General features: G+C 36.4%; 1 protein-coding gene across 1 annotated transcript; it reads left to right on the top strand.

Annotated features, from left to right (window-relative positions):
• The first annotated feature begins 981 nt into the window (after window positions 1-981).
• On the top strand, window positions 982-22,886 carry LOC116493010 (inter-alpha-trypsin inhibitor heavy chain H3-like). The gene is made up of 21 exons (XM_032194102.1): window positions 982-1,071; window positions 4,751-4,774; window positions 5,956-6,122; window positions 7,135-7,239; window positions 7,650-7,812; window positions 8,782-8,892; window positions 9,524-9,649; window positions 10,101-10,217; window positions 10,975-11,143; window positions 11,459-11,584; window positions 11,819-12,000; window positions 12,920-13,105; window positions 13,512-13,651; window positions 14,004-14,158; window positions 16,754-16,780; window positions 17,689-17,730; window positions 18,233-18,346; window positions 18,921-19,125; window positions 20,409-20,581; window positions 22,361-22,472; window positions 22,562-22,886. The coding sequence occupies exons 1-21, from the start codon at window positions 982-984 to the stop codon at window positions 22,689-22,691; spliced, it is 2,664 nt and encodes an 887-aa protein (XP_032049993.1). The 3' UTR covers window positions 22,692-22,886.
• The last annotated feature ends 372 nt before the right edge of the window (window positions 22,887-23,258 follow it).

Raw genomic sequence — 23,258 nt, forward strand, 5'->3', positions numbered from 1 at the left:
AATGGCGGGCATCCTGCAAGCAGGAGCGCACAGTAGAAGTTTATCGTAACGTTATATTCCCTATTACCAACACCTAATTTCTCCCGTTTCCTCACTGGCTGAGTTCTATAGGTACTACAGTACAAGTACTACAGAATTCCCAGTCCAGGTTATCAGCAGTTATCCCCGTGCCTGTACTGTGTGCTGTGTCTGTCGTGTGTCTGAGGTGTCTGTGGTAGCCTCCCTTCTCCCCAGTGCTTTGCAGAGCCTGGCTATTTTATTCACAATTGCAATGGCAGGTGTCCTGCAAGCAGAAGTGCACAGTAAAAGTTCATCGTAACCTTATATTCCCTCTTACCTGACACTTGTTTTCTCCCCTGTTTCCTCACTGGCTGAGTATGACAGGTTCCCAACCTACTTGATGCACTTCTGTACCATATATGTACAATTTTATTTGACAAACCGTTAATTCCTCCTCTTCCTTTTTTTCCTTTTTTTTTTTTTTTTTCATTCTTGTGACTAGAGGGACCATGATTTTTCTTTTTACTGATTTTATACTCCTCATCTTGTTTTTCTTAGCTATCCTCCTTATTTTGGGACAGTGGGACCTTCCCCTTATCTGCTTAACATACTCCCCCCACTGCTATGCCACATAGTCATGTTTGAATATGCAAGGTTAGTGTAATTTTCCACTGCAAAAACACCTTCTATTGCAAAAACACAACTTTGCTTCTCACATCAGTCACCTGTAAAGAAATGGCTATTGAATTTCTGTTTGCCGGTGATATTACATAGAAGAGTCATACTCTCACGCTGGCCATCCCACAAGTGTTTTGTAGCAGTATGCTGTAGATCATGCAAATCAAAATTCAGTGTTTGATTTTTCCCTTATGCCTAATGTTTAATCCCAGTTTTCACACAGGGTTATCTATTAACACTCTGTAAACAAAGCATTATTTATTTAAGTGTATCGTTCAGACTAGAATCTTACTTTTTTCCAAAATGGAAAGCCGTCTATTGCTTTGTATTTTATTATCGATTCCTGCCTTTGCATCGTCAGACCTTTTGGTAACACATGTCAGAAACATTAAGGTAAGTAATCAACCATGTGTGCGACTCCCATTCTTCGGAGATTAATTTCCTGCCATTTATGAACATTTTCCAGAGAGCTCATACAGTGGTGCCACCAGGAGCTTTGTGTTCTCTGTTACCAGTGAACACAAGATCAGACTTGGGACTGAGAATGGTTTGCCTCTAATCAGCCCCAGTTTTGAATTAGCTCTGAAGAAGCTCTCCTGTCTTTTTTAAAACATCACTTTCCTCTGTTTTCCTTGTCATCACCATGTAATGGTAAAATGTTTTAGAGCTTTTATATTTAGATGTGTGCAATTAGTGCTGCAACTGAACCTACTATATAGTATCTGTATAGAAATGCAAAATAGCAGTGAAAAGATGCCTTCAAAAAGAAATGTAACAGAGGTATAACAGGACATCCAGATAAACATCTCCATGGTCCAAGTGACATAGTATGATTTTGTGTAAAATTTATGTGAGCATAACATGGAATATATCTGTGTCCGAGATTCTTTTTTTTTGACAGATTGCTGAGTAAGGCAGTGCTTCCTGATGTTCTGCCTAATTTTTTTCAGTTAAGTTGCAGGCCACTACTCCTCATCTCAGGAAATTATTTCCTCTGTCTCAGTAATTAAAGCATGTGTAAGTTACAGAGGGCAGATCTCCTCAGGGAACATTGTTGGTTATTGGGCAGAACAGGACAAAGCAATTTACGGTCAGTTTCTGTTGATGTGGTTATGGTCTTTGCCAAAACTTTTTCTTTGAAAATCAGGATAATAATATGTCTATCTTTTTGAAGTCAGCTTGAGATTTATAGTTGAAAATTACAAATGCCAAGAATTCTTATTATTTATCTCACATGTAGCCCAGATACAGGGTAGCTTGTTCCTCCTGATTACTATACTACCTGTTGTTCTCTGTATGTCTTGCAATGCTAAAGATTTCCTAAACAGAAGATGGCCAAAGCCCTGTGCTATGTTACATCTGTACATGCAGAACACTACAGAAAAAAAAAAAAAGGTTGATTTTCCCAGTTCAATTCTATCCTTTATGCAAATATAATTTTGTTGAAATGGGAGATTGCTGTATATTGTGAAGGTGTCTGTCCCAAACCCTGTCTTAGCTCCTTTGAGCAGGTAGTATGCTAGTCATGAGTGACAAAGCATGACTAGGAGTCTCTCTGGTACATGGCTGATGATCTTCAGGCTTTCGAAGCTGCTTTTAAAGCCATAGTCAGATAAATAAAATTGGCAAAGCCAATCAGCTGAAAACTGAAAAAAATCCAAATCGAAGACCCCTAAGTACACTTGTACATCTTGTTCCTATACACAAAGCTATTAAGGGTAGGATTTTTTTCTTTCTAGAAATAAACTACCCCTATAATTACATATTCAAAGCATGGGTACATATTCAAAGCATGCACCCATGCTTTGAATATGTATTTCTAGGTGACACAGCTTTCCTTCCATAACCGTCTCATCCTGGCAGCACTGAGACTCCTAGAAAGGTCATGAGCAAGTTCTGTTTTCATAGCTTAGTTGCGTTATTCTCTCTTCTATGTGATTTCCAATCAGCATCACTTGGAATGATGGACTCTTTAATGTTGCTGGTGATTTCAAAATCATTTTCACACCTTATTTTTCCTATGCAATGCATAGGGATTTACATAAATACTTCATTCAGTCTTGTGTGTTGCTGGAGGTCATTTCAAATTAACTGTAGATTCTTTGCTCAGTCTCTTAGGAATGCTGTGTTTTAGTTTCCCAAGGCTGTAAAATCAGGGCTTCTTTCCGCAAGTACTGTAATAGGAGCCCTCTTTTCCCTCCCTGTATTCTTGGGTGTTCAAATTCCTATTTTCTTCTACTTTTCCTCTCCAATTTCCATAGATAATTAACACCTATATTCTTTGCTGTTGCCACAGCAAACCAGTATTAAACAAAAACTGAACTTATCACTGTTATATAAATGAAATAAAAACATTCCAATAGTTGTTGCAACTGGCAAATATGGGGAAATAGAAACATTTTATCAAGTAACTGTAATTACACGTCAGAGGATATTAAAACGACCTTGATGTTAGTGAGGTCTCTATCTACAACCGAGTGAATCATTAAGAATGAAAAAAAAAAACAAAACAACACAGAATTGCAGAATCATCTAATGCAGCCTTGTAATCAAATCAGGGTCAGCTGCAGTAGGTAGCCCAGGATGATGCCCACTTGGGTTTGAATATCTCTGTCCAAGATCAGCCCAAGTATAAGCCACTAATAGCTTTCACTACAATATTTTTCTGTATTTTCTTTTTCAATGAGAATGGCAGAGTAGCTCCAAAAGTATTTAGAGAATCAGACCAGAACTGTTTCAAAACTAGTATAGAATCCATAACTTTGTTAAAGAACATGCACAGCAGCAGTTCTGGAAAAATTAAATGCAGTTAAAGTATTTTTTAGTTTAGGAAGTAATAGAATTACAGAATTTGCAACAAAAGAACACCTTCCTTTTTTTTTTTTGTTTGTTTTTTTTTAAGTCTGAAACTCCTTGATAATTCCACTTTAACAAAAAGGTTGTGCAAAACTAATTGACATTTCAGATACTTGAGCTTTTAATTTCCAAGTATCCATACCTCAGATTGCAGGGGGAGATGATTAGCTATAATGACAGTACAGATACTGAAAAGATAATTTCAGTTTTGGAAAGGGAGCATTTGAAATGGTGAGTGTACAACACAGACATTAAAAAAGCCCAATAAGTTTGTGAAGCAGGAGAGACATACACACAGAAATCACCTATGTGGCAATAACGGTTTGAATTATGAACTGGCCAGACTCTTCCAGTATTTGAGAAGCCTTCCCCAAATCTCTGTAATACCACTGATTTAATATAATGTCTTGGGAAAAAAAAAAAAAAAAAAAAGCAAAATAAACAAAACAAAACAAAAAAACAACAAACAGCAACAACAAAATCCTTTGTGTCTCCATTTCCAACCTGCAGAACTCCTAAATGTGAAAGGTAACAAAAGCAGGGTAACCAGATATGTACCCAAGATATACATCTGACTTGTTATCTCTGCATCTTTAGCTCTCTATTTGGTAGAGCATGTAAACATGGAAAAAAAAAAAAAAAAACTTGCACAAAATGTGACCCTCTTGGAGCCAAAAGAGATAAGGCATTACAACCACACTTACAGGAATTGTGTTGTGCAAGCTGCTATTTTCACATGATCCTGCAAGAATTTTTGAAACCTGGTCTTTCTTTCAGATCATGAGAGTACGTGATATTTTTGTAGGGCTTCTGATATTTGCACTCATTCTGAGAGCAAACACATGGAAATCAAAAAAACTACCTTTTTTTTTTTTTTTTTCCTCCCTGCAGCCTTTCATAGCAACCTCTCTGTGAGCCTGCTGAATTGTCATCTTACATATTTGTGTTAGCATCAGAGGCTGGTGGGGTGAAGCAGTCTGAAAGAGTGTAAGGACGGGTCTGCCTGATAAGTAGGATGTGTGTGTGACTGGAAAAAATGTGCAAACCATTTTTTATGCTATGATACAAGCCTTTTTTTTCTCCCAAAGGAGAATTAGTTTAAAAAGACAGAATGTATACCACAGGTCCTGACAACAGGAATTCCCACAAACAAGATGTCTAAATGCAGCTGTCATACCTTAGTCATGATTTTTTTTCCCATTTTTTCTCGTTACAGAAGCGAAATGCTGAAAATGACTTGGTGAGTAGTCTTGTCTTTTATGATGGCTTGTTTCCATTCAGTCTATGGCGAAAGATGCATGGTGACACGAATATTCTTACGGTGTTCACAGCATGTTTCTGTGAGCCCAGTCTGAGCAAATGTATTTCTGAGTGTGTGCGACCTGGGGAGGAGCCCTGAGTTGCTTGTTTTAGGCAGCAGGACTAATGAGGCTATTCTTTTCCAAGCTCTGATGGAAACTCCTGTAGATGGAAAAAGAATTATAAAATTATTTGTTACCGCTTGTTATATTTTAATAGATAGCAACGTTGTTTGAAGTCACCTCCGTGTCTCTAACAAACATTTTGATTTTATGTTGTTATTTGTAAGGAGGACAAGAGACCAGATTTCTGAGGCTGATTCCACTTGACATCTGAATGCCACTTCAGCAATGCTAAATGCTTTGATTTTGGGAAGACCTTTTAATCAACTAGCCAGAGATCAGGCCTAGCATAACAACCACAAGCTTCTTGACACTGCTGCTTTTGTTGCAGGAAGCAGACCTTGTTATTGCCTCCTTGCCTAAGGAAGCACATCTGCTGCTGCCTGTGTTTTCATATAGTCTCCAGCAACCTTACACCTGAGCATTTAAAGAAATTCAGTCTTGCCCTACTCATTTTCTTGCTTAAAGGCAAATAAGCCCCAGTTGTGAGAAAATTGAGGCTAACAAAATGGAATTTGAAGCTCATCTGGAACTGGTTAGGTCTATTTTTACATGAGATGACTCTTTGCCCCTGCTCTGGGAGCCAGCCACTCAATTGATTATAACAGTCACAAAGGCAGTGAGGCAGTGGTACATTGGTTGTGCTGTCTCTGACTAACCACAAACAAAAATCAGAGTCTCAGTAGAGGGAAAAAAAAAAAAAAAAACACACCACCACCAATAATAACAAAAAATTCTTACACTGGTAGCATCTTTGCTGTGGTGGCAATGTTTTGTTAAAGGGGCTATTGTTATGACTCCTGGAACACCACCACCATGGTGGTGTGACAGACCCAAGGAAACACAGCTGTGTCCTGTTTTTTATCATTAGGTTTTTCCTGTTTCACTTTGGAATGATAGACTCTCCTGCAATAATTTCTTTCTAAAAAATGTTATTATGGCTGATTAACACAGACATCAGTATAACAGCTAGCTCTTTTTTTCATTTTTCAATCCACAGGTTGTCAATGGGATAGAAATCTGTAGCATGAAAATTGACAGTAAAGTAACTTCCCGATTTGCCCGCAATGTCATCACCAGTCGAGCTGTCAATCGTGGAAACGTGCACAAAGAAGTCTTCTTTGATGTTGAACTCCCTAAAACAGCCTTCATTACCAACTTCAGCATGTGTGTAGTTTTTAAAATACCACTAGAGTAAACTCAAAATCTGTACAAATGCAACTGGAAAAAAAAAATAACCAAAAGCATTCATTTTTAATTTGCTATTTGATTGATTTCTAAATGTCTCCAGGGCAATTTTCTGATACTATTAACTTAACATGTAAGATACCTAGGGAAAGGCAAACACTGGTACATCTATTAAAAAGATGACTCAGTTTTGATTGTATTTATTCATCATCATGGACCTTAGGGAATGGAAGATCTTATCTGGAGATCCATTCGCGTTTTCAGAAATACTATTTACTTTACTCTGATCTTATCAAACAAGAAAAGCTCTATTACTGAATTTCCCTGATGGCATTAAATTTTAACTTCTCTCTTCATTTTGAAATCAAATTTGAATTAAAAACAGGAAATAGATGAAATCATTCCCTTACATTTTTATCTTAGTTGCAATACTATGCAATTTTAACAGCATTTTTAAGTTTAATTCAGTTTAAACACATCCATCTCTGCTAATGACACTATGCTTGTTTTATTTTCAGTGAAAAGAAACAGTTGCTTTTAGGGGACAATCACTCTAAGTCATGCTAGACCTTTTATTTTAGGATGAGATTAATCCCCTGTGAAAAATGCTTGCTTAATGGTGTATGGAGTCTAAGGATGAAATGTTCAGCTGTAGACAGCTTTCTGTTAGATGAGATGAGATGACCAAGCTTGCTAAAGTGTAGGAATACAGAAGGTATAAGCAGTGTTGCTATTAGTCCAGTTTTGATCTAATTATTTTCAAGGAAAATATTGCTTTAGTTTTTCTGAGGTACTGAGCACAGAGCTCTTCATTCAAGCTGAAGTCACTGAGAAGGCTAGTTTGTGTTTCATTGAAAATGCTCAAATCTTGGCAATACCATGTTCCTGAAAATACTTGTTAGCAAACCAATCAATAAACAGAGAATTGCCTATAATAACTTTTCATGTATCAGTGCAAACCATTCAGCTAAACCAGGCAATTTTTCTGCAGGACAATTGATGGTGTCACTTACCCTGGATATATAAAAGAAAAAGAAGCTGCCAAACAGGAGTATGAGAAAGCTGTTTCAAAGGGACAGACTGCTGGTCTTGTCAAGTAAGAATGATGTCTGGTGTGGCTCCCACACCATTATCCTGTAGCAAATTGTGAGATTTGTAATACCTTGTTCTGGCATATTTCTGAAGTTTGCTTTTTACAGGACCAAAGGAAAAGAACAAGTAATTTAGAGTTATTGTAATATTAATTATAAAGAAAGAAATACAACTTCTGACTCAACAGGCTGTATCTGCAGTTAAGGATAAACTGTTTCTGCAGCTTGTGCTAACTGCATATGATCTGTTCCTGGGATTAAGCTAATTGGCAAACTTAAATAAATTCTACACTGTTTGACTATGATTTTAGCAATACATCAAAATTCCCATCTTTGTTTTACTCCTGCACCAACCAAACCCAAGCAGTAAATACTGTGAAAAAGCATAATATTCTTCTTACCCACTTAAATACAGGGCTTCAGGAAGAAAAACAGAAAAGTTCACTGTTTCAGTCAACATTGCAGCAGCCAGTAAAGTCACTTTTGAACTCACATATGAGGAACTGCTGAAGCGACAGTTTGGAAAATATGAGATGTTCATCAAAGTAAAACCGAAGCAGCTTGTCAAAGATTTTGAGGTAGATGTCAAACTGTGTCAAACTGGATACTGTAACTTAAAAGATGTTGAGATTCTGTTGAAAGTGGAGTACCATGGTCATTCCCACTGGCCCACAGATGAACTAAAGGCCCATGATAATATTTCCAGTGAACCATTTGGGGAGTCCCTGCCAACATGCTTTACTGCAGGTTTTTATTTGTAAGCCTGGCAAGTTAGCTCAACTACTAAGCCTTCAAAAATAATGATATACAGAAAACTGAAAAGCCCAAGGCATTTTAATTGCCTTGGGGCAGAATAGCTCTTAAAAATACCTTCATTGCATAAACTATGCCTTTCTCACACCACCATGAAACTACATCATGCTAAATTGCAGTGATATATATATTGTATTTTTGAAGACCGTTGCTTTTGCATGCCCAAAGTGTCTGATTACTTCTATCTACCTTGCTAAAAACCATTCCTAAGGCAAAATCGTTCTCCTTTATTTGCCCAGAAAAATCTGTGTAAAAAATCATTACAAAACTCAACACCTGGAAATTCATAAAGCATTATTTTAAACACAATATGATAAAAAGTACACTGAAATGTATGTCAAAGGTAGGCATGGCTCACAGCTAATGACAGGGTTATATTTTAGAAGGACTTTATTTGACATTTGGTATTTATTTGGTATTTATTTGACATGAAGGTATTTATTTGACATTTGACAAAATTCTGCTAACTACTTTTCAAATGAGTTACATTTTCATAAAAGCATAAACGTTTATTTTGTTTCTAATCTCTATGTAGAAAAAGGTATGTTTGTCTGATAGTGTATCCACACAAGTGTGGTTTTGGACTTCTGTTATAAATTACAAAAGTACGTTTCTTTTTCTTTCAAGAAAATCTCTCTTTCATACCCATAGTTGCCTTCTGACCTTCCTGTAAATGACTAAATTGATATATTGTGGGTGAGTCAATAAAAATAATTTTCAATTAATAATTTCAGATTGATGTAAGTATCTTTGAGCCACAAGGCATCACTGAGCTGGAAGCGGAAGGAACATTCATCACCAATGATCTGCAAAATGTCATTAAAAAAACTTTTTCAGATAAAAAGGTACAATGTCTAATGCCTTCCCAAATTTATTTATTATGGTTATAACTCTGAAATAATACTATAAGTGCAAAAGTACTGTAATGGCTAGCAATGGAAGTGAGCGGATAAAAAATAAAGGCTTGTCTGTGTAAATTAACTGTGAATTCCAAGCTAGCAGGCTGAAGGCCATCTCCGTGCAGTTCAGAAGCCACTTAGTTCCAGTTACTAACATGGAACTATACCCAGAGCAGTAGGCCTTGTCCCACAGCAGCAGTTGTAAACCTGGATACCGGCTTCACTATTTCCTATGGAAGAACTAAGTCAGTAGCAAGTAGATTTCTCATGTATGGGGGTGGCAGAAGAAGTCCTAAGTCATAGATTGCCCAACAGCCTTATCAAAGCTATCATTCAGCGTGGAGGGCTAAACCAAGGAACGTGAAGAAGAAAACATATGGAGAGCTCTAGGTAGCAGCCCTGAGATATCAGTTACCCATCAATAAATATAAATAAAAACTAATACCTCAATAGATAAAACAGATTATTCTCACGTCTGTGAATATAAATATACCAGTCTTAAGAAATCACAAACTTCTTTGTGTTTTGTAAAAGTTTTCAGCTAAGATTCAGATCTCCTGAAGGTTTTTCTTTTCAGGGGCATATTTCTTTCAAGCCAACTCTTGATCAGCAGCGAACCTGTGCAAATTGCTCACAGTCTGTCTTGGATGGAGATTTTACTGTAAAATATGATGTGAAGAGAACAACTCCAGATAATTTGCAGGTAAATTTGACAGCTGACAGTTTTGCACTGTTGAATGGTCTTAGCTTGCATGGTAAATGTCAAGGAGCAGTGAAACCCAGTCGTTCCCTAAGGGGCAGAGAGCTGATTGTGACAACACAGCTTCAGCACCCAAAAGCCCAGTCCCCACAGAACCTGAGCAAGGCAGACCCAGAAAAGGAATTTAAATTCAGACAAGAGTCCAGGTCATCAGGGATATCTGTGGTGATGAGGCAGTCCAAGGTGAAGGTGGGAAGTCAGTTAGAATGGGATACAGATCAGTGGGGTCCATGGACAGACATAGGTGAGACTGGTCAGGGCTATTAAAGCCTGTTAGTCCACTCAAGAGCTACAGATTAAATCAAAATAATTTCTTCTTTATCCATTTTATCTTTGTAATATAAAAAAAGCTATTGGTTTGTTAACATTTTATTTTATTTTTTATTTTTTTTAGATTGTCAATGGTTACTTCGTACACTTCTTTGCACCAACAAATCTTCCACAGTTGCCCAAGAATATTATTTTTGTAATAGATATTAGTGGCTCAATGTCTGGAAGAGAAATAGAACAGGTAAGTTACTACATTACTATCGAGTCCCGATGGAAGAGTCTCTGTTGTGGTGGAAGGGACATGGTGACTTAGGGTGAAGAAGCTACACTCAGTGCTTTTATGCTGCGGCCTTGCTAAGTCTCTGTACTGTAAAAACTAGATCATGTCTTACTGTAGAACAAAATTCTATACATTAAGTCTATATATTACTTAGAAATTTCATTATTTCAAAATTTTCAGATATCTACATTTTCAGAGAGGTATCTCATATGTGCTGTACAGTTCCAAAAATAAAATGCTTCTATGGTATTATGTGCATTATCTGTGTTGCTCATTCTGTCTCCTCCAGGAAGCAGCAGCTCTTTTCATAGCTAAGACTCCTCACTCTAATCTAATGCTCAGAACTTTAAGTTTTTGGCACTGAATCAAAATATCTACACTTCTCACATGTGGACTTCTCCATGAACCTGTAACTGCCCATTTCCCAACACCTTAAATTTGCCATGCCAATTTGTCTCATTCAACAATCTGACACAGGACCTGATTTTCTTCTCAGCTACACAGATTTACAAGATGTAATTGCAACTGTCTGATTTCTCTAGAGTTACTCTGAAACAGACACAGGACTAGACAGGATAGAACAAGCTCAGAACATGTGCAAAACATTCTGTGTAAAAGGAACAAAAGAAAAAAGTACTTGAGAGATAAGGCATGTAACACCTACAAGCACCAATTTCTTTACAGTTGAACTATATGTTAAAATCTCTTCTTCTTATAGACAAGAGAAGCACTTCTAAAAATCTTAGATGACATTAGAGATGATGATTTCTTCAATTTCATACTGTTTGGTAGTGATGTACACACTTGGAAAGAAAAATTAATCAAGGCCACTCCTGAAAATTTGGATGAAGCAAGGAAGTTCGTTCGGGGCATTGACACTAAAGGCAGTAAGTACTTTACCGGAGCTGCTAATAGGTTATTGAGTAAGTTAATTTATCAATTCAGTCTGTGAACACAATACTACAGCTTTCTTTAAAAATTATTACTAATGGGACACTCCTGAGCTTAAAATTGGCTCCGTGCATATCTGTTTTTCCTTATGTTTTCAAAGCTCAGTTATTTTTGCATCTAAACATCCTCCTGCTAGCAAACCTACACCTTTCCTCTTTATAACGTAGTGACATCTTGTCAGATTCCTGTGAAAAATGGTCCTTTATTTTGACTGCCTCTGTTGAAGCCAAATTTCTCTGTCTACCTTGCAGTGACAAATTTATATGGTGGTATGATGAAAGGAATTGAGATACTGAATGCTGCTCATGAAGAAAAGTTTGTGCCCAAGAGAAGTGCTTCTATAATTATCATGTTAACAGATGGCCAACCAAATGTAGGTAAGTTTGTGTTGTTAACAGACTGAATTAACTAACAAAACCCACTCAATTAAATTTTCTATCATCTTTGACTTTTGATGCGGTGTGTTTTTTCATTACTTAATTGCTGCTACACCAGCTTCATGCCACTAATCAGCTCTTTGATAGTGCCTCTTAAGAAATCCAAACACCACTAATTACATTTCATTTTATCTATCTATGAAGAAACTTAACTCTTCTTATGGTTTAATGCAGGCATATCAAATACTGAGGATATTCGGACACATGTGAAAAAAGCCATTGAAGGAAAATACCCTTTGTACAATCTTGGTTTTGGCTATGGTGTTGACTATGGTTTCTTAGAGAAGATGGCACTAGAAAATAAAGGATTGGCCCGTCGAATTTATCCTGACTCTGATTCAGCTTTACAACTTCAGGTACAGTAATTCCAACTTAAATTAGATGAGAGGTGTATTAATTCAGGTAAATATACAGATATTTCTTATTTTGAAGTAAACAAAAAGCCCAAAGTGTACTCTAGTACTGACACAATGAAGAATATGCTGTAATCAGAATATTGGTTGCATTTAATTTCCTTTATAAAAGGAGAAAGTGGAAGGACTGTAAAAGGGAGATGAGACCCTAGGCTATGAAAGAGTGTTCAAAGCTTAGCACAGGATGGAAAAAGACATGGTTCTGAAAGACACGTTGTTGTGTGCCAAATCATATAAGCAAAATTGCTGCAATCACTATATCTATCTCCCATACCTCATAGATCATGTGGTTAATGTCATAAGAGAAGAGGAGAATGACAGAGTTTAAGTTTAAGAGTTCAGCAAGTGCAAGCAGGTGTACCTTACCATACTTCTGAAGCATTTTATAGCAATACCACCCATTGAAAAGATTGCAATACCATCCATTGGAAGGATTGACCAAAGAATTTGTATACTGGTTTTCATTACAAGCTCAGTCAAAATCTAATACCTAGTCTCCTTTGGCTTATGTTATGATTTCAGTATCTGCAGGTAATAGGTCTAGAAACACTTTTATCTAATGGGAGGAGCTTGGGATTCCTCTTGATTAACACTGATTGAACTCATCATCCACAGCATGTTGTTCTTGAATATTTTTCCTCTGTTTTAGTGAGGCTTGAAGGGTCAATATATTCTTTTTCATTTGCCTTTTTTGCAGATGTTTAGGCCTTGTGCTCTGAGATTTAACAGAATATTTACATATTTCTTCTAAAATACATTCTAAGTTTTTACTACTGAAATAGTAGGACATGTCTGGGTACAGATCTACCACTGAAATAAATAAAAAAATCTAGTTAAATGTTTTTCTCTTTTTATCCTGCAGGGTTTTTATGATGAGGTGTCCAATCCCATGCTCATGGATGTGGAGTTACACTACCCAGAAAATGAAATATTAGGCTTAACTAAAAACAGTTTTAAGCATTTCTATGATGGGTCTGAGATTGTGGTGGCTGGACGCTTTGCAGACATCAACCAAAACAGTTTGACTGTAGATGTGAAAGGTGAAGGTGTAAGTATGTATTTATTTAACTGAGTAAGGTTAAATAAATGCTATGTAAAATATCCAAGTGTTCAGAGCTGGCAAAACTTGAAATATTTTACAGGTATGTCTTTATCTCAGTGGAAGGATGTATTACTACATATGTAACAAGTAAATGCACCAAAGGCATTAATTTTGCAACTGCAGGTTACTTGCCTAAGAATCCTACCTGGTGGTAGGATATTTAGTGTTCACAGGCAATAGTCTTCACTGGGTGAGGAAAACTGATGGCCAAGACAGCTGAATATTTGGTATGCCTTCCTCTAAATATAGAGGTCTACTTCTAATATGAACCAGGTGTGAAGGTCTTGATTTTGAAAAGTTCTGGATATCTCTGGCTACTTATGCTGCTGCTAAGTTTCCTTATTTCCAATAGGCTAATGATGTCCTGTCATTTACTACACAACAAGATGCAGAACAAACAGCTAAAGCTTTCCAAGAACAGGAATACATATTTGGTGATTACATTGAAAGGCTCTGGGCTTATCTCACAATTGAACAACTCCTGGAAAAACGGTAATTAAACCTAGAACTGCATTTTCAATTAAACTATTAAGCCACGTGACTGGTGCAACTTCTCGGATGTAAAGCTGCAATTCACAACTATTTCCTCTTCTCCTCCCCAACCTCAATATTCCTATTTCAAGTAGCAAGTTAAATTATTTTAAATTACTGAAAATAAAAAGCAATTTTGCCCTTCTCCACTGGATAGCCAAGGGAATCAGAAGTACATTTAGATTGTAACAAATACACCTTCCTGATAAATTAGCTGCAGAGAAATGATTTTGCTTTAAAGAAAAGTGCATAAATTAGAGTTCAGTCAGTAATTTAGCAATCATTGATGCCAGGAGTCTCTCCCTGTGTTCAGCACTGCAGCTACAGGAGAAGAAAAGGAGAATCTTACAGCTGAAGTCCTGGATCTCTCACTAAAGTACAAGTTTGTAACACCACTGACATCCATGGTGGTAACAAAGCCAGAAGACTATGACAATCAAGCTGGGATTGCTGATAAAATGACTGAAGGTATAGACATTTTCACAGTTTTGCTTTATCAAGGAAGCCAAAGATTCCTTTGATGTTTCCCAAAAGAAAGGCTTTGTGTGGGGCGCAGTTTTAAACATGCATCTGAAAAATCTATTTTCGAAGCCTTGTATACGTATGGCTTATGCAAAATTACTTTTCATTTTAAAACTCATTTCCATCAAACCATCCTTCACTACTAATTCATACAGGTAAAATCTTATAAATTCAAAATCGGTGTATTTAAAAATAAATGTATAAATAATATATTTAAAAAGAAACATTTCTAATCTAATAATCCAGCTATATTCAATTTTAGTCACATCACTTCTGCCTTTATGTTTCTACATACTTCAGCTTAAAAGTAATTGTAGTAACATCTTTCTACATAAAAAGGGTCTATTGCCGTGAGACCTTCCTTGTGCAGAGTATTTTAGGTTGTAAAATCATGACAATAGTACCTGTAAAACATATATATTGCAGAAAGAAAAACAGTTATTGAAAGCATACAATTTATTCTCATCTCCTTTGATACTTTGGCCAATGATTAACTCCTTGCTCAGTAAATCATTATACTTTCATACAATTCAGCATGTCTGTTTCACCTGTGTGAAAAAGAATAACTCTATTCCTCTTTAGTGAGAACAAAGTAAGACAAATACTACCTATCTTCTCAGTGCACCCCCAAAGACATTCTACTATAATGTATATTTGTTGTTTGAGGCATCTTTATCTCCCTAATTCAACAGGTTTGTCAAACCTCCTGTGAGGCTTTCCAATGTCATCTATTACCATGTATTATTTTTTCCTGAAACCCTTGCCTCCTGCCCCTAGTTTTGCCCTAGTTCCACCCAGGCTCTGTCTAGGCTCTGTGCTGGATTCTAAATGAAAAACTTGCTTATCTCCTGAATTTGGCGTGTTAACCAAGACTTATTTTAAGGCTTTTTAACTTAACAGAAATGCTTACTGAAGGTTCGTGGGGGTTTCTTTCAAGTGGAATATAAGCCAGTTAATTGCTAGGTACCATACAAAATGCAATAATTCTACAGGCATGGTGCTGATAATTTTTTTTGCATTATTTTTTGTAATTATCCTAATGGGATACTGATACAAAAACACTTGTTTAATTTGACATTAAACACAAATTTAACTTAACATTCAAGTCATTATACAGCATAATGACTTTGTAGTTTACAAGTGAACACTATGAGATGGAAAACTCACGCAAACATCTGACAGAAATGGCACGTACTTACAGTGACCTTCAGTTCAGGCCTTTATCTGAATCTCTTGTCAAGAAAATCCTCTATGTATGTTGAAAGTATACACGGTGATAATGGAAGAATATACTCAAATCACTCCCACTGTGTAAGGAAAAAAATAACTTTCACATATACTGGAGTCTAGAATCACATATAGGATTACTGAATCAGCCAGTCAATATTTGTAGAATGAAGCAAATGCCTTGAAAAATTGCAAAAGAGTAAAAACCAATACGGACCACTTTGTGATATGTAAATGACATGATGATAAAGCAATTACTAATAGTATTCTTGTTATATGCATAGTTAATTATGGATTTGCTGCCCACATAACAGCTTTTTGCTTTCACTGTGTTTCTGTTTGCTCTGTATATATTGAATTGTATCATTGGGAAGAAATGGAATTTTAAAAACCTGCAGATACATGGTAGAATTTGACAATTCAACAACAGTTTAATTTTTTGTTTGTTTAGAATATATTTTAACAGAGTCAGAATCCTTCTTGTTTAGTCACACAACTTAAACTGTAAATTTCTCTTTTTCTTCCTTTTACTTCCTGTTCACCCGTGATAACAGCTGAAGGTATGTACACTTCCTGTTAAATTTGCCTAATGTTTTTTTTTAAGTCTTGTAGTTGGATTTATTCCCCAATGATTTTACAAAAACATTGTTATAGATTAAGAAACTGTTATAATTAGATTAAAAACTGTACAGATAGAAAATGTTGTGATTACTGTTTTCAGTTTCCTAACTGCAGCATCCCATCATCACAAAATTCAGGCCCAGTACAATTAAGTTGCTTTCCAGAGCTAGCACTGTTGGCTCCCAGATACCTGCATGTAGATGAGCATCCACACAAAGATGTCTTCATTGTTGCTGTGTTGTTGCTTCTTCAGCACAACACCCTATCTACAGACACTGTTCCATAGATTCAGATGTAAAAAGAGAAGACTAGAAATACCTGGGAACAGGTGGATAAATCTTACTGACTTTCCAGTAGTACAGTTTGGAATAAGGCACAAGGGAATTAGAAAAGGACCAAATTGTCCCAGCCCTAAGGACAAATTGTATGCCTTTTGAGCAATAGCATTTTTGCTGTAAACTGGTCTGTGCTTTTTACCTGTTCATGACACTGTGTTGAATTCATTCATGGTTTGCTTTGTTGCACTACAAAAATCTAAACAAACTGTTTTTTGTTTGTTTGTTTTTGTTTTTAATTATAATTAATTTGGAAATTTATACGTGACTACAAGATTTAGGAGTTGGTTTTCATGGAAAGAGGGAGATTGTCTTTTATTCTTTTCACCTCTAAAATAAAGTTTTCTTTCATTCACAGCACAGGCTGCCCCAGTTGTTATGCAGGGTAAGTCATTAATTCGAGTTTCTGAATGAAGAAGCATCTGTCAAAGGAAATTGATTCAGACAACTGAAACTGCTGGGGAGATGGAAACTACCTTGTCTGAGTTTACAACTGTATTTTAACAAATACTAACAATTTTTCCTCACTGCTACAATCACACTTAAAGACAGAACAAAACCACATCTGAAAAATACTCAGTGGAATAGTTGTTAAGGAGTAAATACCATTTCATCAAGCCAACATTTTCCTGGAAAGCTGCTTCAGAGGATGGACTTGAATTTGCATCTGCTTGGGAATTATATTAAGCATGGAACTATGATGTCAGCATCTCTGGCTAAATTAATATATTCAGTTATTTATACAAAGAGAAATTGTTTTATTGAAGAGAGTGAGACAGCAACTGACTCTTCAGATTGCTGGTTGAACAGTGCTGGAAATGGAAGAGTCATATTTAAGATTTAGTGCAGGAGATCTCTCAATCTCTCTCCCCATCGCTTTCTAGTTTTCTCAAGTTTTTTTTTTTTTTTTAAAGTCTCACATTCATCCTGTCAAAAGCAAATGTCAAAACATCAGAAATTTTAAATGGATAGTGCTGTTGCATTTCTACCCAGACTTGTTGATAGACAGCTTAATCCTTAAATCTGAGACATTTGCCTTCCTACAGACACATTGCTTGGGCTTTGTGGGGACACTCAAACCAAAAGAATCTGTCTCTATCCTAAAGCTTTGCTTGATTCAAAAGGGACACAAACTGTCCTTCCATTTTATTAGAAAAAAAACACAACAGGATGGAATTTGCAATTTACCTAGCATACTAACTTTCTGACATCTTACATGTTCGGTGCAGATAGTATGTAAATATTCCATTTTGATGTGAGCATTTCTAACTTATTTTTCTTTGCACCCTGCAGCTCCACCATTATATTTATCAAGGCCCGCATGGTTTACTAGTGGTGAGTTAGTTTTGACTAATTTGAATTGTGTCTGTTCAGAAGGAAAACACATGTGGGTATTTAAGACTAAATCACACAATTCTTGGAGTATTTTAGACAATGCCTTTACACAAAAGCAGACAGTTTTTCACAACAGACTAGTACTTCAATTTACTTTAAATATCTAAAATGTTTTAAAGCAATTGAGTCACTGAGATCATATATGATCATTTTGTTAGCCCCCTTCCCATTGTCTAGGCTTCCCGATTTAGCCCCAGTGAGAAGGACCTGGGGGTGCTGATTGACGAGAAACTCAACATGAGCTAGCAACGTGCGCCTGAAGCCCAGGTCCTTGGGACCCCACCACTCCTGTGGCAGATGGGCTGGACTAAGCTGGGCACAGCTTGTGCAGGGACCAGTTCTGCTGGTCCCCAGCATCAGCTACACTGCCACAACATTGAACATTCATGCAGAGCTTTGAACCTGTGTATCACTAAACAAACACCTGTGATTTGCTTTACAGTTGATGGCGATCCACACTTCATTATATCAGTGCCACAAAAAGAGGATGCCATTTGTTTCAATATCAATGAAAAACCAGGCGATGTGTTAAGTTTAATAAATGACCCAGTTACAGGTGAGTTTATCATTTTTAAACAGTAAATCAGAATACTTATATCAAAATGTCTTATTTCTCAAGTCAATTTCTCTCTTTTTATATTATATGTGCTATTTTTCCAGCAAAGTTAACAGAAGTTACTATAGCTGTGATAGGGTACCATTACCATGATTGTGTTTTCACTTCTTGGAGCAACATGAACTTTTTAACTGTCTTGAAAACCACCGTGGGAGTTGAGAGATGTAATTTGTTTCAGTGAGTAGAAGTAGAAGCAATAAAATAATGCTCAGGTTTCCATTTCACGGATTATGTGGCAAACGGAGACTGACGGCACACAGGCTATTTGTGCCCATCACGAAATTTTATAGTCTAGGAAATATTCAACTTTTATCAATAAGGTGGTTGTCATCTTTGTAAATGTCTACAGAACAGCCTCCAGAGCTCTATTCCTTTAATATGCTTTTGCACAAACATGCACAAGTAATTCTGGTCTACTTTTCAATTTGGATTTGTTTTGTTGAGCTGTAACTACTGCAACACTCTTTGGCATCTCATCTATAAAATAGTATTTGTTGTTTCCTTATTACATTAGGCATCACAGTCAACGGAGAACTCATTGGTGATAAGAGAGCAAATAGTGATGCAAACTCACAAAATACATATTTTGGAAAACTTGGCATTGCAAACAAATATCTGAATTTAAAAGTGACCGTAACTTCTGAGAAGATCACAATTCAGAATGGCAATGAAAAGACAGCTTTCACCTGGCTTGACTCAGTCACATTGCAACAAGAAGGGTAAGGCTTACGGAAAGAATATCATATTCCAGTGTTACATTTTTATACTCTTTTTTGGGGGTTGATCAAAAATATATAAAAATATACTTTTAAGTTATAAAATGAAAAAAAAAAAAAAACTGATTCAAATCATGCTGGATTCAGTGCTCTACTTTGTTGTGTAATTGCTGAAGATTATTTGTAAATTTACCTGCTTGTAATAAGTAAGTGCAGAATTTGACTTGCAAACACTGAAGGTGTAAATCATAGAATCATAGAATGGCTTGGGTTGGAAGGGACCTCAAAGATAATCTAATTCCAACCCCCCGCCATAGGCAGGGACACCACCGACTAGATCAGGTTGGCCAAAGCCCCACCCAGAGGGGGACAATCAACTCCCTTAACCTGCTGTCCACGCCTCTCTTGATGCAGCCCAGGATACAGTTGGCCTTCTGGGCTGCAAGCGCACACTGCTGGCTCACGTCAAGCTTCTCATCCACCAGAACCCCCAAATCTTGCTCTGCAGGGCTGCTCTCAATGAGTTCTGCTCCCAGTCTGCACCATCCTTATGGATCCTTTCCAACTTGGAATATTCTATGATTCTATGTATCTATTAGAGAATCATTAATACCTGTCCAAAAGAAAGCTTAGAAAAGAAATAGCAGTATCTTCTCCTCCTTTACATTTTCATTGTGTTTTAGGACCAATCACTCTGTCAAAGGACAGCACTGCAACAGAAAGAGTTCTAGAGCAAAACTCTGATTCAGGATACTTTTTTTTTTTTTTTTTTAACGTCACTGATATCATCAACATAGTTGTCATTATCAGAAGCAAATATTCTTTATCCTAACACCAACCTAGACATTTCAGTTACTGTCTTTACTGAAAAACAAAGAGAAAATGGGGCAGGTAATATCCAGGCAAGAAAGTGATTGTTTTATCAATAACATTTTTAATACTGAGCATGAGTTGCAATATCTAAATCTCACTACCATATCTGTGATTAATTGTGCTGTTATGGGAAGTGTTTTGGCAGAAGCACCTTGCTGAAAAGTTTAAAGGCTAGGTAGCCTTTTACATTGTAATTTAGTGTGTCTTGGACTGCCTGTGAACACACACAGATTCACATCAACCGAACTACTAAACAACTTCATTAAAATAACAATAACAAAACACTAAGTAAGTTATAAAGTCACACTTGTTTTACATGTTTCATTTCTTGGTTTTCTTATCACAGCTGTTAACTCTTAACCCAGTGCCCTAAGGTTTATTTATTTATTTATTTATTTATTATTTCTCCTCAGTTTAACTTTGATAATTAACAAGGAAAAAAATCTGGTGCTCTCAATGGGAGGCGGTGCATCATTTGTTATTGTTTTGCACCAAGTATGGAAGAAACATCCTCTCCACCAGGATTTCTTAGGACTGTATACATTGAAAAGTCATAAACTGTCTGAACAGACCCACGGATTATTAGGTATGACTTCATTTGGCATTTTGAATATCATTTTCTTTCCTTGAGGCTACCTAATTTGCAGACACAATCTTGTATTTGGCCTTTGTGAACTGAAACAGAGGAGGAAATTGAGATAACGTTAATCAACCATATGAAGATTTCTGACAAAATATTCTGGGCTCTGGCTTTACACATTATCTTTTCTTAAATTCTACTGCTGCTGAAATCACTAGCACCCATGGTTCTCACTGGCATTTTTAAACTTCTTATCTTGCTAAGTCCCACCTACAGATTCTTTTTCTTATTACACCATTCCTCCAGACTCTTGGATGGTTTGATCTCCCTTTTTACCTTTCTCCTAAGTACAAACACTTGGAAAATGCACATGCTTACCCATTGGTCAAAATTTGCCAAACCTCAGTTAGTGTACCCTTGTATGCAATAAAGATGTTAAGGTATATCTTGATTGGCTATCATCACAGAATCATAACAGAATTGTCACAGAATCATCTAGGTTGGAAGAGACCTCCAAGATCACCTAGTCCAACCTCTGACCTGACACTAACAAGTCCTCCACTAACCCATATCATTAAGCTCTACATCTGAACATCTTTTAAAGACCTCCAGGGATGGTGACTCAACCACTTAATCATATATTAAAATCACACAATGCCTTGTATTGTTTAGGATTATATTAATGTTAGAAAACATTGTTTTAATAGAAGACAAAGTTGGTATTTTAGGAATGAAAATAAAGGCCTCATTGAATCCCGTTTTCTGCCAGAGTAGTGGGTTTTGTGGTGTGCATCCTCTGTTGGAAAATGTTACGCTTCATCTGATAGCAGACATTTTACTTGCTTTTTGATTTTTCTTACAAAATCAGGTAAGCACAGAAAATGATTTTTGGGGTCAGTAAGTTTAGTTATTGTGGTAAATAACGAACTTCTGTGAACTTTTCTGAATTTTGGTAATGTGCTTGGAGGTCTGAGAATGAGCCAAGATATCAGGGATAGTATGTTAGGTTCAGGAATCTTAGGAAATGCTGTAATGAAACAGAAAAAGAGCAGAAAAAGGATGGTTTTTATGCTTTTCTGCTCCTCAGAGTAAAGGACTTGTCCAGACACAAAAATTATTCTGCTGTGATATGAATTGCAAATAGAAAGGCAAGTCAAGTAAAGCCCACATGATGTGTGGGTACACGGTGTTACTGACTTACGCATCTCATCATTATGTTCGTCATCTTTGAATTTGCCTCTGTACTCATTACAGCACTCATTAAATCACCAAGAGCATCCTACATCAGCCCAGGCAGGGCAAAAGTGTCCAAAAGCTAATCCTGTCATGACGTGAAAATTCCTTAGATATCAGGCTTGTTCTGAGGATAATCCTATCAAGTAATTTCAGAGATCAACATGTATTATTTGATTAAAAAAAAAAAAAAGAGTTAAAAAAAGAAAAGTTAAAGACTTGGAGAGTGTGTAATAAATACAACTGAATAGGCAAGAAACAAAGCAAGGCTATCTTAAGGACTATCTAGAACAGACCAATTTTACTTCGCACTCTGAAGTTAGAACCTACATCCAAATGATATGCCCAGAATTCTAGTTCATAAAAATTAAATAATACCATAGGCATATGTTCAACCTTGCACCAAACTTGGCGTTTGCTTATGCATTCAAAACCCTGAGAGAACTTGGAAAACAGCATGGGAACGTAGAAATTCTGTGGTTTAAGTTTGTTTTGTTTCTGATTTCGTATGTGCAACATGCCTGAAATGGTAATTTTGGCTTCTATTTTTAGGACAATTTTTCCACCCCATTGACTTCACCATACTTGAAATCCATCCTGGGTCTGATCCCAAGAAACCAGATGCCACGATGATTATTAAAAACAAGGAACTGACAGTAACAAGGTAAAATATAATCAAGTCCTTAGAAGACACTACCTTGTCAATTTGTCTTTTCTGCTTCACTACTTCTGTGATTGTATTTTACCTTTCAGGGGCTGGCAGAAGGATTACAGAAAAGATCCTAAGCATGGCGTTGATATTCCTTGCTGGTTTGTTCATAATAATGGAGCTGGGCTAATAGATGGTGTTCATACAGACTATATTGTTTCCAGTCTGTTTTAAACAACTACCTCCAAAGTCATGCATACACAGAGTACTTTTCTGAAAGAATAGTACTTTTCACTTAACACTGCTGAAGAAGTGTTAATAAAGAAATGTTAATAATACATATGCTTGCCATGTTTGAAAATACCAAGATATGATAGATTCTCCTAGTTTTACTGTATTTGTGATCAAATTTTCAGCACTAAACAGCTATTCCTCATATCCTCAAATACCCTTATTTTACTATATTACTTTACTAGTTTTAAAATTATAACTTATAATTTTACTTTGTAAGTCATAACAGAAATATTCTATACAATTTTAAATTAATTAATGAGGTTAAAGAGTGATTTAAATAAAAGCATCAACATTTAATGCCTTGTTCTTTTATTCCAATGTTTTTAATGCCTGTTTCACAAAGCCTGGGATGCAATATGCAATTTGAAATTCAACACAAGAGGACAGCTGACAGACCAGAACATATTTCGGGATAATTCAGTAATACTTAAAGCCATCTAACCACTTGACTGTATAGTGGTGAGGGTTGGTACAGTGCCATTACTCAAGGTGACTGTTAGCAATGTG

The sequence above is a fragment of the Aythya fuligula genome, chromosome 10, assembly GCF_009819795.1.
Source record: "Aythya fuligula isolate bAytFul2 chromosome 10, bAytFul2.pri, whole genome shotgun sequence".
NCBI classification, from domain to species: domain Eukaryota; kingdom Metazoa; phylum Chordata; class Aves; order Anseriformes; family Anatidae; genus Aythya; species Aythya fuligula.

What these genes read in the sequence shown, in the direction of transcription:
- LOC116493010 (XM_032194102.1), top strand. Translation starts at nt 982, where the DNA reads ATGGAAAGCCGTCTATTGCTTTGTATTTTATTATCGATTCCTGCCTTT. An exon ending in TTCATTACCAACTTCAGCAT is followed by an intron (nt 6,123 to 7,134) that starts GTGTGTAGTTTT and finishes ATTTTTCTGCAG; the next exon opens with GACAATTGATGGTGTCACTT. An exon ending in AGCTTGTCAAAGATTTTGAG is followed by an intron (nt 7,813 to 8,781) that starts GTAGATGTCAAA and finishes TAATAATTTCAG; the next exon opens with ATTGATGTAAGTATCTTTGA.